The sequence below is a fragment of the Culex pipiens genome, chromosome 3 (assembly GCF_016801865.2).
Source record: "Culex pipiens pallens isolate TS chromosome 3, TS_CPP_V2, whole genome shotgun sequence".
In the NCBI taxonomy this organism is placed as follows: domain Eukaryota; kingdom Metazoa; phylum Arthropoda; class Insecta; order Diptera; family Culicidae; genus Culex; species Culex pipiens.
Genome location: NC_068939.1, coordinates 67,195,448 through 67,215,697, shown reverse-complemented (window position 1 = coordinate 67,215,697; position 20,250 = coordinate 67,195,448). Strand labels below are relative to the sequence as shown.

Genomic DNA, 20,250 nt, shown 5'->3' with positions numbered 1-20,250 from the left:
TCGATATAACGGCGACAAAAAAATATTGAAAAATCAGTGGTCATGTACAATCTTACAGAATCAAATAATGTTTTCATTAAAATACCATTATACTTTGAAGGTAGATTTTCATAAGATATAGGATGAATAAAACTTGATTTCTTCAATATAAAATAGTTTTTGCTTCATAATATTAATTTTTAACATAAAAGAATTTTTAAGATTTAGCCTTCCCGTGAAATTTTCCCGATATTTGATGATTTGGTTTGGTCCCCAAGGCAAAGTTAGTTAACTGATTTTATTTTTTTTTAAATATTTAAAGGCTTGGTACCAGATAATATTTTTATTTGTTGGTCTTTAAAAGTCTTTCAAAATTTTAAAGTTTTTTCTAGATTTTGACTAGACAAACCTGTTGAATATTGATTTGTTTTGATTCGAAATTAAATAGAATGTAAACTAGATAAAATAGAAGTGATTCCGGGAAAATGATTATGCATTATAAATAAAATGTATTAACAATAAAACTATACAAATTGTCCATCCACGTATTTTTAACAATTTATTTATTAAGGTTACTGTTTTTTTATCATTATTCGAGATCAAACTATTTTTGAAATACCAATCATAAGTCAGTTTTACATATTTGCAATTTGTTTTTATTAGAATTTAGCAGTTCTGTTCCAGGATGTTACATTTGTAATTCAGAGATATGGAGAACCTTTCAACTGAGATCAATTCACATATTTCTACGTTCACATTTTGCTCTTTTAGGGAAAATAAATTTTGAGAAAAAACCTTAGATCAGGCCTGCCCAACGTCCAGCCAGCAGGCCAGATCCGGCCCGTGAAGCCATTTCATCAGGCCCGCGACAGCTTTACAAAATAGTTTTATGAGCGGCCCTCAAGGCCGATCTTGAAGTGGTCAATAAATAAAATGAGTGTTTAAATAAATAAAAAGCTGAGGATCAAATTTTCACCTATGCATTTTGTTTGTGCAATAAAATGTTGCATATTCAACGTTAATATTATTTGGATTTTTTCTTTCGATTTAAAAAAATATTAAAAAAAATCTAATTTAAATCCTTTGCGGACGTACAAAGTGTCATTGTACTAAGAAAAATAAGTTTTATCGTTGTGAACAATTAAACTTATAACCAATTTAAGCTTAATTTTAGGACCCAATAGCAATCGACAAGTGGCAGTGCGTGGCCGAATGGTTCCTCAAATGTACTCTAAAATATATACTTTCAGATGCTCCTAAGAGCGAGGTCAAACTCCACCACCTTTTCGAGTTATTCACATTTCAAAATGGCGTCTTTTTCGTCGTATTTTGGCTATAATTTTCATTTTAAAGGTCCGATTTTTTCTCTATGGGAAGATAAATGTGTGTTTTGATAAGCTCTACAAATGTCTAGAAGACACCAACTCGCTACGACACAAGCCTGAGTTGATAAATTAAAAAAAACTAATTTTTTCATAAACACTTCAACCTAAATTACAAAAATGGCTCTAGAAACTTCCCGTTTGAAGATAGAGCTTTGTGCTCCTCAGCAAAGTTGCTCAGAATGGTGTTCTCTACAACTTTTCTCAAGGCACCAAAGCGCTATCTCATCATCCCGCCAAAATAAAAATTCTGAACCACCCTAAAATTTGGACCACCCTAATGCCCACCATACCAAAAGATGCCCCTATTGACCCTGATCATTTGTCTCGAAGACACCAAAGCTCTAAATCTTAACGTGTGGCCGCTATCAATTTTGTCACGCTAGATTTCGGTTTCGGACCACTGTGCACTGTTAAATACTGTTAGTACAAAAAGAAACGGAGAAGAGCACGTAATTTAAATTTGAATTCGCATAAAAAATATTATATTCGCATAAAAATTGATGCTCGTGTAAAATCTAGCAAAACGCATTACGCAAATGAAAGACGAATTAGAATTTACGCACTTCCAAACAAATAATAATAATAAAAAAACAAAACGCTTGTGCTTCTAAAATGTGCTCAAACATTTTAACTAGTTATGCTTTATGACGTTTCGTGTACACACTCTAGCGCACCATTTGATTTTACTGGTCGGACAAAATTTAAACTCAATCACCTTCGTATATGTACACGCAATACATGCGCACGTAGATAACTCTGTTGGGAGTATTAAAACACCTAAAGGAAGGCTCAGCCTTCAATCTGTGAAAGTCATTTGATATCGTTGTTCCAAAATTGATCCATTTTAGTGAGCGATTCGGTTTCTCTCGCTCTTGGGAAAAAAAAACATAGTAGCATGAGCATAACAACCGAAAATCGTTTGGTCAATTCAAAAACAACACTGACGCAGTGCAGAGATAATCATGATATGCGATGAGTGATGAACGAGCAATCGATAGGGCAACTTGTACAAAAAGGGACTAATCTAGTATCAAAAACTTTTACGCGCCAGCATAACTCGCGTCTGCATGTGAAGCTCAACTTGACAATGCCATGATTTTTTTTTGCAAATTTTTCCAATTAATATTTCTCGAGAATGGATTTGATGAAGAAGCTTGATTTTGAGTCGGAGCCAAAAGCTAACCCTATACCTTTCTTTAGTAAAAAAAGGCAATAAACAGAAAATTAATTTTCAAAAAATTAAAAATTCTGCAGCGAAAATTTTTTGTTTTTGCGAATGTTTTTTTTTTTTTGCGGAACTGTACATTGAAATTGCATAATAATTAAACATTTTTTCAACAAATTCAATCATGCTTAAAATTATTATCAAAGCAGGAAATAGCATTTTTAATTATTTAATTATTGATTGCTCGTCTTATTTCATTGAAGTTTTGGATTCTTCGTTTGAATTTTGCAGCGCTGAGAAATTTTTGACAAAATGCATAACTCAAGTTGTTTAGAGTTGTAATTTTCACATCGTTTTATTAGGGCAGACTTACAGACTTTACTTAAAAAAATACTAAAATCATTTTTTTTTTTTGGATATCTCTTTATTCATTGATCGTAGGTTGAGTTATAAATCCCTTTGAAAGTTACAAACAAACAATTGTCTAAATTTTGACGAAAGATGAGCGTAATTGTTGAAAATCAGTAGAATAATTATTTTAAGTAACTAATCAAAATGAAAATGAAAATTAATAAATGTCGTTAAATTAGCTGAGTGAAGCTTTATTTAGAACTAATTTATTATTTTATGTATATTCTACAGACAAAAAAATGATGAAGAATGTGAAATAGACAAGGAATTGGAATATTTTTTAAAAGTCTGATCAATCAACAAACTCGAATTAAATTATATGGTTTCAAAATTTTTAAACGAGTTTAGAATAATCTGTGCTTTAACAAGTGTTTCAATTGTATTTCAATTTAAAAGATATTTTTTTTGTTAAGTTATCAAAAATATAGCAAATATTTGCTTTACCCTAAATTTGATGATTTTCCAGAGAACTGCTCAGCTTTTCATTCACTAAGTGTGAAAAAGTTTGAATGGGTGAGCAGAGCATTGCTTTGAGGGAAGCATAGTTGGTAACTCTATATTTTTTCTAGCTTTTTTTCTAGGTTTATGGCAGCGTTGCCCAGCGAGAGATTACGTCGCGCTGCCACCCAGGAAGGTGTTATCGGGGCTAAGAGGATTTACATTCCGATGAATTTATTTGCTGTGGCTGACAACTTCATTTGGGGGTGGCCACTGATGGATGTTTGTTTTTTTTTGTTTAAATTTTGAGCTCCATGAATGAGTGAGCTGTTAAAACTTGTGTGTTGTGGACGCATACCTGATTATACTTACTTGAGCAAAATATGTAACACAAAATCTTGAAAATTTACATATTGCATATTTCTCAAATGTTGATTGGGCAAAAAAAAAACATAATTGTCAACATAAAACTGCAGAAAATATTTTCCTGACATTCCGTCACTCTAAATGAGTTATCCCATAGTTAGTATCAAAGTTTAAGTTGACATTATACACTGAACGTATAAATATGCAAAATATACGTGCTGTTTCTGCAGCTCTTTCGAGTGTCATTTATTGCAGAGCGACTCTTTTGTAGAAAACTTTCCCCGTTGCGCCACATCACGTCGGCGGAGAGGAATGCCACTCCGAAGAGACACACACCGAAAAATGTTGTTTCCTGACTTTTCCGGGGTCCCTCCCCGAATTTCCCTTCCCCCCGAGCACATTAAGGGCTCTTCATCTCACTTTCCCGCGAGTTGTTTATGGGTTTTATGCAAAACGAGCCCACTCTCTCCTCGGTGCTCGTTAAGTTACTCCTTTGCCTCTCGACACGGTGACCATCAAAGAGCAGGCTTAGTAGGGAAGAAATTTTCATCCAGGAAGGGGACAGAACAAGCTTCCAAGGGGGGGTGTCGTTTTAAGCGGAAAGTGATGGCCTCGTAATGAATGAATAAACAGCAACATATTTATTTTTCCGGTGTTTCCCGGGTAGACTTTTGTGAGAGAATTGTTACCTCTGGTGAAATTTTTGCTTTGGACGCTTAAATTTGCGAAAATATTTTTGGAGAAAATTACTTGAGGAGATATTACCGATAAAAAGTTTTTTGGGATAATAAAAGTCCTTGATTGTAGAAAATTTTAGTTTGTTCAAAAGTCTTAAGAATCCAAAATTTGCATCAATTGTGACAATATCTTGTAACAAGGGTAACGGTAAAATGGCGACAGAACAAAAGGACTTAATCGTTTTCTTTTATTGCAAGTGCAATTCATCCTTCTTTTTCTGTGTCTTTTCTCTTTACCACAAAAAAACTGACTTGAAAATAGCCGCATGACAATATGCAAATGTATGAGCGACAACAGCATCGCTGGAAGAGAACAGAAGGGTGTGCCAACAACAGAGCAAAGCTTTCGAAAGCTCAATTTACCATTTATTCGAACATAAAACGAAATTTTAAACCCACCAAAGAGCAGCGAGGAGCTGCCTGCTTCGTTTACTCTTTGCTGCGTCTGATAAGGGACTTTTTAACTGCACCGAGGACGATTCAGATTCCGGATGGTGATTTAAGGGGTTATGTTCAGCTTAAAATGTTATACCTCACACATGTAGCTGTAATTGAATAAAATCAAGGTCGGTGCAAGGAAAAAAAAAGTGGCAAAGTTTATGTCGCCCCCTTCCCCCCACCTTCAAATCGGTCCGAAAAATCGGAGGGCAAACAAAATATTTTTTTCAAAAAACATCCAAATTTTAATGGAATAAGAAGTCTAATGAACTGAAAACAATTTAAAATGCATTTTTCTGCGTTCAAAATTATATTTAGCATGTCTGGGATCGATCAAAACTGTTTTGAATGTTTGTGAAATTCAGTGATACAGTACTGCAAAAAGTTTTTTTCCGGCAAAAAAAATCGTCAATTCTTCGATATTTTGAAAACTAATGATTGCAAAACAACTGGGCAGGTGTAAAATGTATTTTCACACACCTTTTGCATTCAAATGTCAATACCATAACATGTAATTTCAATTTCAAAAAATATTTGCAACGGCATAACAATTAAAACAAAAAAAAAAAAAACGATACTAAATCCACCTTTAGGTGCTTTCCTATCATTTATAGAGTGATTAAAACCACCCCCCTAACATGATCCCAGTTCCTAAGTGGTCCTAATAAAAATAAGTTATGAATATATATAAAAAAAACAAACTACTTAAATCCTCGGTGATGAATAGCGAGAATACGTAACGTGATTTTCGAATGATCCCACTTTGTTTACATCTACAAAGTAAGAGGCTGTTAAAGCACAAGCATGACTTTTTTCTTGCTGGTAAATGAGCTGTTTTAGAATCAGTGGTATGAGTTTTATTTTGTCGAGTTTTTGACATTTTTTGCTAGTATATTGTATGTGTTTTCGATCGGTTAGAAGAGGTTTTTCCTTTTTACGAGTGACACTGCGGCGAAGGTGTCATTCTGCGATGTTGCAGATAAATTTCCTGGCTGATTTTGGAATTCTGCAGCTCTACATGGTCCAGCGAAAAAACATCGTTAATTCTTGTGAAGCTGATCCATCTAACAGAGAAAATTTTCACTAAACTAGTAGGTTTTTAAACAAGAAAAACAGTTTCTGCATGGATACAACCTCACCGACTCCACAAACAACTTCCATTCATAATTATAAAAAAAATGGTGATCTCGCCTTCAACTTTCTTAAGACTTCAGACTCCAGTTCCTTAGAAACCGCACAGTTTTCATTGTTGCAACATTTTTTGGTGGTCGATAAGAATACTCTCTACTTTTGGCGAACAGTAAATTGGTTCCACTTTGACAGTTCAAAATTCATGCCGTTTTGCGAAACACTATTCAGAGCTATAAATTACCTACAGATATTTTGTTTAGAACATACAGACACCACCTTTGAAGAAAATGGCATCCCTCTACACGGCTTTTTCGTGGCGATCAGGCCCTGCCAACCGTCTCGGATGAAGGTCAGCGCGCGAAGAGGCAGAGTACTTTTATTGAACAGTTACAATAGAACTTAAAACTACATTGTCTTGCGGGATGTAAACACAATCGTTTGTTCAGAATCTGATTCTAAGATTTGATTCTGAGTTTTGGTTCTGGTTCTGGTTCTGGTTCTGGTTCTGGTTCTGGTTCTGGTTCTGGTTCTGGTTCTGGTTCTGGTTCTGGTTCTGGTTCTGGTTCTGGTTCTGGTTCTGGTTCTGGTTCTGGTTCTGGTTCTGGTTCTGGTTCTGGTTCTGGTTCTGGTTCTGGTTCTGGTTCTGGTTCTGGTTCTGGTTCTGGTTCTGGTTCTGGTTCTGGTTCTGGTTCTGGTTCTGGTTCTGGTTCTGGTTCTGGTTCTGGTTCTGGTTCTGGTTCTGGTTCTGGTTCTGGTTCTGGTTCTGGTTCTGGTTCTGGTTCTGGTTCTGGTTCTGGTTCTGGTTCTGGTTCTGGTTCTGGTTCTGGTTCTGGTTCTGGTTCTGGTTCTGGTTCTGGTTCTGGTTCTGGTTCTGGTTCTGGTTCTGGTTCTGGTTCTGGTTCTGGTTCTGGTTCTGGTTCTGGTTCTGGTTCTGGTTCTGGTTCTGGTTCTGGTTCTGGTTCTGGTTCTGGTTCTGGTTCTGGTTCTGGTTCTGGTTCTGGTTCTGGTTCTGGTTCTGGTTCTGGTTCTGGTTCTGGTTCTGGTTCTGGTTCTGGTTCTGGTTCTGGTTCTGGTTCTGGTTCTGGTTCTGGTTCTGGTTCTGGTTCTGGTTCTGGTTCTGGTTCTGGTTTTGGTTTTGGTTTTGATTTTGGTTTTGATTTTGGTTTTGGTTTTGGTTTTCATTTTTATGATATTTGAAGATTAATGTTTTAACGACAAACATGAAATTCATAGAGATTTTCCCTTCTTATTTATAAGATTTGATGTTTTGTATATTAGATTTTTTTTATTGATTTGAAGATTTGAACCAACTCAAAAGAAAAAAATCTCTTAGTTTCATTAATTATTCAATTAAAAATTAACTCTTCATTTGAAGAGATCAACAACAATAAATATTTGTAGAAAATTGATAAATCTGCAGATTGGGCCATCCTGGCGGATAGATTTCTGGGGAATGATATTCTGCAAAATTGTCCCCTCTGGGATCTGGGGATGGGTTATCTTAATGTTTTAAAAACCGTTTTGAAGCTCTAAATCACATTCTCATACAAACTTTAGCAAGAACGGGTTTTTATACTCTATAAAAAACTAGTTATTAATGCAAATCAACAAGGTCTAGGAAATGTGTAAAAGTATCAATTCCCGTGTTTGTAACCCCCTAAACCCTGAAGCAGTTAAGGTGGTGGAAGTGGTTCGCAGATTTCCCGGTTTTTATTTGAAGTAAATATTTTGTTGCCGTTTTTTTCCTCTTCTGCGCCCTCCTGTTCTCTCGTTCATTTTTATGCCAGCTCTCATTGTAATCAGTAGCAGAGTGGCAAAGTGGCAGAACCTGGACCCCTCCTCCCGTAACCCGTGCTCCGATGGGCCCAATATGGGCTGGAATGGGACGCTGGAGAAATGCGGTTTCGATGATATGGGTTTTACAGGCAGGGGAAGGGAAGTCATGAAGTATGGCAGCAAATTACCGCCAAAGTTATGGCACTAAAGAGAACAATGATTTTTGCTGGCAGTTTTTTTTTCTTTCTTTCTTTTTTCTCAGGGGGGTGGTGTACAGAATTTTTTTATTATAATGCTCGGCTCCTGTTTGCCCAACATTTTCAGTCGAGGCCTTCGTGAGGACTTTCTGCTCTTTGAAGTTATTATTGCCGAGTTGTTATAAAAAAAGCAAGCTGAAAGTGTTTTACGATGGGAAATAAAGTTATGATTCCATTTGCTTTGATTAAAGTTGTCATGCTCTTTGACCGACTCAAGACCCCTCCCCCACTTTGCAAAAATCACGAAACACTTTGGGGTGGGAAAATTTCCGCTGTGAGTTGTATTTCGAAAAGATCGCGTTTGTTTGATTACCGAGCATAAATCTGGGAGCATCTCGGAGCAAGTGAAGTGTTTTGTTTGGCAAAGTTTTGCCCCCTTTCAAATTTATTAGCCAAGTTGATTGAATAACATGGCGTGTAATGAGCAGCAATCTAGCAATTTATTGCAGTAGTTTTAATGAGTTTTGTCTCGTCACAAATTCTGTGATGGGAGATTGAGAAAATTAATAATGGTTTTTATGGTTGTAGTAACTGAAAGCTGTGCTTTTGAATTCTTTTAAAAACACCCACAAATAGTTTCGTTCTTTGCACACCTGTGACCCTCAAAATCCCACGGAAAATACCTTTTCCGCTCAAAGGATAATCCTCAGATTTGCCAAGTACCGTTTAAAATCCGTATTTCCACCTTCTTTCACAAATACCGATATGGTGGACCCTCCAACCTTTAACAATCTGCAGAGTAGGGGAGCAAATTTAAAGCAGAAGCAATAATACTTACAACTCATCCGGGCAGTTCACGGGTTGCGCTAACCGATAGCCATCGCGAAGGTACGCAGCCAGCTCGAACGAGTCCACTTCCTGTTGAGCCGGCCGGAAACCATGAAATGAGAAAAAAGAAGAAAAGAGAAGCTGAGTCTATGGAACTGTAATCTCCCCCGCTGGCCAGTCTATAAAGTCCAGTTCAGTCCGACACCATCTCCGAAACCGCAGCAGCAGGTGGTCAAAGTAAAGTGAGAAAGCAAATAAAAAAGCGTTTTCGTTCAGCTCCCCCCACTCCACTTGGTTTAATCTTCTTGGTTTCCGCACACCGCACTTTGATCTCCTGCAGATAGAATTCATTAAATCCGTAGAAGAAAAAAGAAGCGCGTCCACGCCTCAGTACAAAGTGAAAGAATATAAAGGTGACATTAAAGGAACTGCCGTTTGGAATTGGATAGGGGAGGGTGGACTTTCTAAATGATTCTAAGCTCGTAAATATTTTAATAAAAACTTTTTTTTTCCAAATTTTAATAATTTTTTTGAGCTTCAATTATTTCAATCACTTAAAAGGATTTTTTTTGTTTTTTTTTTTTGCATTCAGCATTGAAAACATGATCCATTACTTTATTTAATTTTTGATACTTTTATCTGTTTGTTATTTGCTAAATATTATTACTTCAATTTTTTCACGTTTTTAAAGCCAAAATTTAAAAATAAACATTTAATGAGAAACGAATTTCTGATCGATAGGATGTCTTTGACAACCTTTCGCCTTATGGGCCGTTGCAAATATTTTTTGAAGTTTATGTCCCTCGGCTCTGACCAAAGTCGTGGGGGGGGGATGCAAAAAAAAATATAAAAATTGAAATTACAAGCCTAGATTTCAACATTTGGACGAAAAAAGTGTTTTAAAATGCATTTTACAGCGGTACAGTTGCTTTCGAATCATTAGTTTTGAAAATATCGAGGTATATTGATTAAACTTCAATTTTCATTAAAATTTTGAAGTTTCTCGAAAAAATATTTTTTTGCCCCATGATTATTCAGGCAAATTTTGAAGGGGGGGGGGGGGGGGGGGGTGACATAAACTTTGAAAAATATTTGAAACGACCTTAACTGCCGTTCTACGCATAATTGTCCCATGTTCGAAAAAATGCAACTGAGAAAAACGCGATTGAAATTTTTCGATCGATTTCTGTGTTTCTACGCATAATAGTCCCGTGGGTTCCTATTCGCCCTATGTGTCCCTAATTGGCCCAGTTATCAGTGTATCACTCTTATTTGTGATCCTCTTGCTAAACAACAGGTAAACACGACATAATGCTACATAAAACTAATGATTTCGTATAAGAAAATACTTGGTGGGACAATTATGCGTAGAAGTTTAACGATGGGACAAACAGACTTGTACCCGATTATATGAGTTTTTCTTAAAGGATACGAAAAATTTAACATAAAAATGTTAAAAAGTCAAAATTGTCCAAAAATGACATGGGACAATTATGCGTAGAACGGCAGTTAATAGGTCTATAAAAAATATGATTCTAATTTTTTTCATTGTATTTTTTTGCGTGCATTTTCATATCAATCAAAAATATTTAAGTTTATTTAAATTGAAATGAGTATTATTTTTTATTATTTTCAGATTGTTTTATTTTCTTTAAGATGTTTTTGTTTTCAAACATTTCGACATAATATAAATAACAAAATTTTGTTTTAAAGTACTTTTCAAATCACTCTAGAAATCTTATCAACTGAATACAATCTGAAAACAATGTGCTGGCAGGCATTTTTATACATGTTTCAAAATATTTTCAAATTTTATAAAATTCCGATGTACAGTTCTGCGAAAAAATAAAATTTCCACCCATTTTTGGCATTACTTGAATATTTTGGAAAATAATGATTGCAAAACAATGGACAATGGAACAATGGAATGGATAATGCATTTTAATACTTATTTTAATTCAAGTGTTAAAACCATGGCCAGGAATTTATGCTTTTTTTGCTGCGTTCCAGCTTTTATTTAAAAAAACAATCTTGGCTAGAATTATTTCAATGAAATCACTTTTCTCTTAAATGAGTTCAACTATTAGCAACATAAATCTTTTTTGTTTAAAAAAAATGTTTTGTTTGCAATTCAAAGTCAAGACTCGATCATCAGAAGGCCTCGAAAAAAATTCACTTTGGATAATCGAATCAGAGATAGTTTCGTTGTCTAATTTTTGAATGTCGAGCTTAAGTAAGCTAAAGTGATTTAAAATGTTTGAATCCAAGTTGGCGGCCAATATGGCGGTGGCGAAATATTGAAAAAAAAAATGCAATTTATTATTTAGTAGGCAATCAACCATTCAACTTTGACTAAAATGGGGTCGCAGAACTCGAATTTGATGATTAAATCAAGAAAAATAAAAACATAAAAATAAATTGTTCGTGATTCGATTATCCGAAGTCCCATACAAACCTTCGGATAATCGAACTTCGGATAATCGAAGCTTCGGGTAATCGAGGCTTTGGATAATCGAGTCTGGACTGTATAACACAAAATAAATCTGATTGCAATGTACGCTTAACAAGCCCAATAAACTCAATTAAAAATAATTATGAAAAGTAGCATCTTGTTGATAATTCATAACTTAATGTTCTTATGTAGAATTTGGTAAAATTATAGTTTCATGTTTGCATTGAGAATGTTATTATTGGTGAAGTATTTTTTTTCTATAATTTATTTTTAAATTCTGACAAAAAAAAAACATGAACCCTTTTGAAACAAATTGTTAAACGGTTATTTCAAGCATATTTAATCGAATGGCAACTCTAAGGTTTTTTTTAAGAGACCATTAATTGGAAATTAACTAAAAAATTTTGAACGAATCCGTTTTTTAAATAAGGCTAAATAAATAAATCCAAATTATTTTCTTTTGCAAAGAGCAGAAACATGAACAAAAGTTGCATTTTCCAACCATGAAAATTAAACCAATAATTTCCAATTTAATTTTTATTAAAATAAATGAAAGGGTGGCAGTAATTAAATAAGAAAATGAATTTAAAAATTACAAACAATAAAGTTATAATAATGTCAAAGTTTTTCAACTTAACATTAATTCAGGTTACCTCATTATTTTGGAAATTATATAAATTATTTGGAAATGTTTTCTGAATCTGCAAGTATAAGATCATTCCTAGAGATTTTTGGGAATCAAACCTATAGTAAATTATTTTTTATTATGCTTTATTCGTAGTATAATTAGCTGTATGATATAATCGACTCAACTCAAAACACTATTTTGAAGTTGTTATTTCATTCTTAAGGCCAGCTGTAAATATTCAGGATAGGCATATTAGGGTGATAAGAAAAAAAATATTTTTTTAAAAATCTTAAGAGACACCCCCTGGCTCGATTCTTTAGGAAAACAAAGTAACTTTGCCAATTTTGAGCCAAATCGGTTAAGGATTAAGGTTCGCTTTGTATCGTTGAAGTTTACATGGAAAAATCGAAAAAATGTATGAGGAAAAACAAAAATTTCAAAATGCCGCCAAAAGGTGGCGTTAAATGTATCGGCTGTATTGTATGTATTGTCAAATGTGAGAATCTTAATTGAAATTTAATGACAAACAACTTTGTCCAAGTTCGCAAAACGAGCCGTGTTAAATATTACGATTTAAAAAAGATGTTTTTGTATGAAAGGATTTTTTTCACCAACTTTAACGATAAAAAGCGACCCCTAACCGATTCCGCTATTTGTTGCCTACGGAATTCATAGTTTAGCGTACTTATAGTAAAACATGTATGCAAAAGTTTTTCTAAAATAATTATTGAATATTGGGGCCGATTCGAAACACAAATGAAATGTTTCCATCAAAAAAGAAGTAACCTAGATAAAGCGAAGTTAACTTGCTTGAACTACTTCAGCTTTTCATTTCTGGGCTATAACAGTACTTTTCGATTGCAAATTTAATTTTGCTTCAAAAGTTTTGCTTTATGATTTTTTTGTCCAGGTTTTCGATATTTCTCAACAAACACGATATTTTCAAGAACTCATATTTCTTAAACCAGATTTTGCACCATAATGCACCATTCCTCAGAAGATGTCTTTTTTAATTCCCTTAAACATATAAAAAAAATCGAAAATTAATAATGAGTATATTAGGAATTTAACTTATAGTTATAGTTGCCAAAGACACAAAATCGCTCAACTCAACTTAAGATGTAGATTTTAGAATATCCTCATGCCCATTTTGAATGTATTACAAAAGGTCGAAAGACATAAGGTCGAATGGACAAAAGGTCGAATGCCAAAAGGTGGAATGGACAAAAGGTCGAATGGACAAAACGTCGAAAGGACAAAAGGTCGAATTAAAAAAATACAATACAAAACTTTTGATGTAAGCCTGAATACACAAATATAAAAAAGCAGCTATGGAAAGAGGGTCTGAAGATTTTTATTTGATTTCACTTCTATATTCTTTAAATTTTAGAAGTCTTCTCAATAAAAACTTGCCCCGGATTGCTAGAGACTTTTTGAATTAGTGAGGAAGGGGAGTTAGAGGGGGTTTTTCTTTGAAAATATAAAAAATACGATCGATTTTTTATACACAGCTATTTTTCTTAGATCTACTGTGACCATGAAAAATAGATTGAAAAATGAAAGAAAACTTGCAACAATATTTAAGAAGCAAGGCTTTTTCGTTTTTTGTTTTTAAATTATTCCATCGATTTATATAAATAAAATAAAAACTTCAAAAATATTTCAGAAAAGTATTTTAAAGAAGAACTGCTAATATTTGAATGAATGGAAAAATTCACAAAATTATTGCGACAGTCAAAAAAAGGTTTAAAAAATAAAAAAAACTTAAAAAAATAAGAAGTCGAACTATTTTTTTTTGGTAGAACTGCTCATAATTGAAAGAATGAAAAAACTCACAAAAATAGGTCAAGAAAAGGTTGTTTTTAAAAATAAAAATAAACTTCTAAAATATTTTAGAAGTCGAACTTTTGTTTAGAGGAACTTCTCATGTTTGAAGGAATGGAAAAACTCACAAAAATATAACTAAAAACAAGAAAAAAAATATTGAATTGAAAAATATTTTAGAAGTCGAACTGCTCAAGTTTGGAAGAATGGAAAAACTCACAAAAATATTTTTACAAGCAAGAATAATTTGTTTTTAAAATTAAAAATTTTAAATTAAAAATGTTTAAGAAGTCGAACTTTTTTTTGAAGAACTGCTCATGTTACTCACTGAAAAAAAAAAATCAGATTTGCTTGTAAGAAAATATTTTTTTCAAGATTTTTTTGAATAAGATTATAATGTTAATTATTTCACATTCGACCTTTTGTCTTTTCGACGTTTTGCCCATTCGACCCTTTTGTCAATTCGACCTAACGTCTTTCGACCTTTTGTCGCACACCCGCCCATTTTGACTGGCCCACACAAATGTAAGAAGACTTGCATGAAAAATTGATGATTTAAAATGGATCCTTTCGATAATGGGAATGCATGGACAATGTTTCATCCAAATGAGTATTTGACTGCTTTATCCCATCTTCCCCTTTACAGAATTTCCTCCACCATTGAACGAAAGACATCGCCAGGCCAATAAAGTAATTTAGTTCCTGTGGCTTGTAAAAGTCGTCCTTGTTTAATACTGTCGCTGCGTTCCATCGACGCCGTCACCATCCCCGATTTTGTGTGTGTGAATTGTGTGTGTGTTGGGGGAACAAATGAATGGCCATAAAATCTTATGGCCGACTGACTTAGGAAAATGGTTTCGACGGCGAATTTCGTTTGAGCCCGTCGTATGTGGCGAGGGTTTGCTAGCGACACAAAGAGAATGAATAAATATGAAACAATAACACCGGGAAAGCCATAAAGACACTAAAACCACTGGAAATGATGTGAGAGGAGAGCTATTTTGTTGCGAGGAGAAAAGTGGTTTTTGGATGCTGCAGGAATTGCCTTGCAAATTTAGTTGCCTAAATTAGTCCGTTTGAACTTCCACTTGACAAAGTCGTATAAGTTTGTATACTGCTTTCATTTTATTAACAATTTTATGATCATATCTGTTGTACGAGCGTCACTATCAAATTCTCAAGTTTCTTTATTTGCTCCAGATTTCTTCAAAAGTTCAACTTTCTCTCAATTTACTAAAAGGATTGCATCCCTTCCTTGAAACAATTGCAGCAGCTCTAGCAAAATGAAATATATTTGTTTTAACGAGCAGCAAAATGAAATGCTACTTTGGATCCATTTCGAAATGAGGAAACTGGGGGAGCCCGACAAATGGCAATATTATTATTATGACCATAATTTCCCAACCCCTTAAGGTTTTTGGGTTTTCCCCTCCAGAAAAACAAGGAAGAAAATCTGAACAAACTGAGAAGCAACATTAAACCATCCGGGAAAAAAGGTGGGATGGGTGTGTCGTAAAAGCTGGGTGGCAAGCGAATTAATTTAATTAATTGAGCTTTATTTATTATTAATTTATAATCGAACATAATGCGGTTATGAATTAGCTCTCGTTCGCTAATGCTTTCTGGGAATGTTTTGGACATTATGCGTGCAGGGCATTCGTAATTTCCACGCTTGCACACACACACACATGGCCTAAATAACGTGTCGGCCATTAGGCTGTGGTTTTCACAAAGTGTTCCATCAACTGGAAGCAATTTATGGTGGCGCAGGGTAGGGACACGTAATGGAATTGCAACGTTGCCTGATTCATTTTCAGCAATTTGTTTCAAAAAATCATAGCTTTGAGTAAGAAAGTTCAGTATTTCCAATAAATCTTGGATTCGATTAAAAATTGTATGTTGATGGTTGAAAAAGTCTGAATGATCTATTTCGTATCATTTATTTCTTCATACAAATCTTTATCAACATTTTAGGACAGTTCCTACAAAAGTGCTCTGACAAATTTTCAAAAATCTGTAACTTGAACTGAGTTTTCTTATCGAATCGGTGTCTTCAACAAAGTAGTAGGTTACAATCAGGACTATTCACAGCACAATGGTTTTGCTTTTAGAAAAAATAACCATAGGGTAGAGTAGTCATCAATGAGACACGGGGAACAATGATAAAATGGCTCTCACAAGTCGTAGTTTCAACCAATCAGGCTCATATTTGGGGGAAAGGTGTGTCTACTGGATACACGTCTGCCATATTAGTGGCTTTGGTTATGGACGCTCCCTTGAAAAGTTATTCATAAATGTTTGATTCTGGGGTGTAAAAGTAAATTATGGACAAAAATTACTTTTTCGCTCGTAGGCTGCCATTTGCACCAAAACTAATATTTCTTCAAATTTCTTTCGACGTTCCATAGGGATTAAGTTGGGCTACAATGTCCTTTCATTAGATTTGGCCAAAATTTAGAATAAACTCAGAATCCAGGGCTGTCTCATTGTTCCCCACTCATTTCAGCCCATGGGTAACAATGAGACACTTTGATTTTTCTTCAATAAACTTTTCAAAATCGATGGAAATCTTTCAAAACATGAATTAAAAGTGATTTTTGGCATATTTATAGAGTTTAAACTTCATTAAACCAAAAATACAAAGTTATTTGGTATTAATATATGGATTTTACAAAATTGAAATACTTTTTAGTGTAACTTTTGTTATTAAAAGTTTCATGTTGGCAAAATTGCTCTAAAATGTTCAAGGCAAGTCACCTGCAATGGAACAATACAAAAACATGATGTTTTGCTAGAAAAATGTTGATTTTCGTAAAGTGTCTCATTGTTCCCCACCTGTCTCATTGTTCCTGCCAAGTGCGTCTACAATGAGACAGTTGAATAACTCTGGCTGTAGATGTCGGATCGATCTCATATTTTTGTCAATGTTAGAACACATTAAAAGAATGATAATGCAACTAAAAGCTCATTAAAACATGCTGATGAAAAAATTAGAAAAATCGTTGAAAGTTGAAAACCAAAAGTGTCTCATTGATGACTACCCTACCCTACTAAATTTGGACAAATTGTAATTTCTTTGATCTGATTAAATTTTGATTGATATACCTTTTCATACAATTGTTAAGAAATATTAAAAAAATATATTGAAATGAATTGCTTTTCAATACAAGAAATGAAAAGCCCATCTTTATAGCATCATTCTAGTGCTGAAAGAACCATTGAGTTCTTATATTTTTTTCTCTACGATTTCGCATTTTTTCGCAATATTTGAATTTTCCATTTTTGATTTGGATGAAAATTTGTCCACGCATTCCCTATGTAAAAACAAGTCATTTTGCATTATTAGTTTTTCCATGCAAGAAACTGTTATTATAATAATATTGCAATAACAAACCAATAACACAGAAGGAATCATGAAGGAATAACAAGATTTCAGCTCCGACTTCCTGGCTCTGTGAAAATAATAACAGTTTTTGTTATTCACATTTAAAAAAAATCTCAATAAATGAATTAATTCCTTAAGGGAATATAACAGAATTAAAAAAAATCAACTTTCAAAAGTTAAATTTATCGGAATATTTTAGCTTAAGGACTTCATTTCATAATCAAATAAATGACCACGATGAAATTGGTCAAAATTATTCCATAGTTCTAGCCAATTTTAGTAAAGTCCCTTAGGGGGTATATCAAATAATAAAACAAAACAATTTTCAAAATTCCAACTTTTAAGAATAATTTAAGCTAAAGGACCCCATTTCATGGCCAAAATAATGACCCCGACGAAATTGGTCAAAATTATCCCATAGTTCTAGCTAATTTTAGCCAAGTCCCTTAGGGGGTACCGTAAACCGGGGTGACTTTGATAGGATTTCAAATTGTTTTTAGAATATTTTCCAACAGGTAAGGGTTTTCTCAAGATTATTATTTTTAAAACATGTACTGGGGTAGGCCACACTAAGTCCATGCACTATTTTGGAAAAAAAGTTTTTTCAGTAGTGTTTAGAAAAATAGTTATGTTAAAAATTCTTAGTTTTAATTCCGGGGTGACTTTGATAGTCATAGTTTTTCTTGCTTAAATCATATTTAAGATGTTCCAACTTTAATTTTACGTTAAATTTACCATCACTAAAGTAGCTGATATAGTTTGTAAGAAAAAATCAATGTTTATGTTAAGTTAACTATGTTTATAACCTTTTTAACAAAATACATATAAATTTTAGGTAAAATTGCTAAAAAGTCGGAATTTTGCCTGAAATTTGTTAAAACTAGTTTTGTTTATAAAATTATTGATTTATATTGCATTTTATACTGAATTCGAAGCACGAATCACAAGTTTAAACATTTTACATGAAATTTGTTCAAATGAAAATGCCTATAAATTTGAAGATTTTTTTTAACTGTGTTTCAAAAACACATATTATTTATTATTTACAAACTTATTGAATCTTCTCCTAGTGGAAAATTGTCCAAAGAATCCGAAAATGCATTCCGTTTTCCGATTCAAAATCATGTTCATTGAGAAAAAAAATAATAACAGATTGTGTTATGGACACTAAAAACATTTCCATTTGTGCGATTTATGATGATTTTATTTCTAAGTCAGAGTACAAAACGAATAACAAATCTTGTTATTCGGAAATTTTTTGAAATTTATAACATTTCTTCTTATTAGCGTGTTATTAAATATTTTCAATTGAAATAAAGTAGAGTTGAAGTTCAGGATAAAATAATAGCACTTTTTGTTATTTTAACAGGATTTGTTATTGAAATATTATTAATTTTGTTATAACCGTCTGCCCGGGTAACTAAATGTATGGAATCTTGTATCTTGAGAAGGGATTTTCTGATCGATTAAATATCTTCGACATTAAAAAAAAAATAGACACACATAAAAAATCAGATTATTTTTATTTAAACTTTTTCTCACTAGTAGTTAAATTCCTAAAACACGTTCTTTTTAATTTGTTTATATTTTTTGTATGGTTTTGGGGGACACCAAAGACATGCGTGAAGGTGCAAAAGGAGGTTTAAGAGGTGTGTGTGTTTAAAAATATCGAAAAACTGGAAAAAAAATACTTAACCGTATTTTTCAAAGCAATACCGAAGTTGCAATCGAAAATAACTTAGTATTGTTTTTTTTTGATAAAATGTACCAAAAAAAGAACATTTTAAAAAAATTTCAAAGTAATTTTCGATTGCAAACTAAGTTTTACCTTTTAAATATTTTTTTTAAATTTTTTTTGTCCAGATTTTGGATGTTTTAGAAAATTCATATCTTTTAAACCAGATCAAAAAATCGCAAAAGTACATTTTTTGAGAAATTAACTTTTGGTAATTATAAATTAAATAAAAAATCAGATTTATCCGTTATCCATTTTTTTCTGAAAAGTCAAAGACACCAAATCGATCAGAAAAGTCTCTATACAATTTTGGCAGCTGTTTATACACAAGATGTACAAAATTATTCGAAAATCTGTAACATTTGAAGTAAAAATTTCTGATAGATTTGTTGTCTTCGGCAAAGTTTTAAGTATTGAAGAAAAAAATGGGGATGCGTTTTGTTTTTCACATAAATTCAATTCCACATAATCCGTACTTCTAATTTCTAGATTTTTTATATGTTTTAGGGGACAAAGACGCAAATTTTGACCTACAGAGAAGTATGGACTTAAACTTTGTCACTGCGTTATGATTTTTTGAGAAAAATGTGTGTTTTTTTTAAATTAAATCCCAGCCTTTTTATCAATATCCAATATCTCAGCAACTAATGGTTCTATTCTTAATAGTTAATTTTTTTCATTCATAAAATTATCCAATCCCAAAATAAGAATTCAAAAATTTCAAATTCAAGACTTATATTGAAAGGGCATAAAAAATTCTTAAGTTTGGGGGTTCAGAAGAAAAATTGGGGAGTACCTTTTTTAAAGAAGTAGTTTAAACCATAAATTTATGTCGTCCTAAATACGGTAAGATTCTTTTTATATTCCTCTTAGTAGTAGTCACATAGCCAAATAAAAGAAATCGAAAATAACGTTTAATGTGGAGTGATTCAATCTTACTTTTTGATATTAAGTGAAAAATGATATCAATGAAAGCAGGATATTTTTCTGCAAAAATATATCCTTCTACACTGAAAAAAAATAAAAGTACCAAATTCCTAAATTCTAGGAATTTTGGCTCCTTTCCTTATCAAGTAATCCAAAAAACCCGATTACTAAATAAGGAAAAGAAGCAAAATTCCTAGAATAAAGGAATTTGGTACTATGTTTTAATTTCAGTGTAAGTGATTCTTATGATTTTTATGATGCATGAAAACTTTGTTCTTGACACAAAAATCTATCAATATCTGGGTGATATCGCGTTTATAGGACACTCAAACTCCAAAATCACTAGCATAATCTCTATACCCAAATCTAATGCATTATACTTTTTATATATGCACAATTTTTCATCGCTTATTAAGGTATCAAGATTAATGTGACAAATTCTTTCATT

The 20,250-nt window shown here is 33.0% G+C and overlaps 1 protein-coding gene across 1 annotated transcript in view; it reads right to left on the bottom strand.

Annotated features, from left to right (window-relative positions):
* The window catches only part of LOC120420924 (tyrosine-protein kinase Drl), a 167,858-nt gene that overhangs the window by 14,998 nt on the left and 132,610 nt on the right, over nucleotides 1–20,250 (bottom strand). Inside the window, exon 11 of the mRNA XM_039584053.2 lies at nucleotides 8,862–8,941. Within this exon, the coding sequence (XP_039439987.1) occupies nucleotides 8,862–8,941 (80 nt within the window). The remainder of the gene's footprint in view (nucleotides 1–8,861; nucleotides 8,942–20,250) is intronic.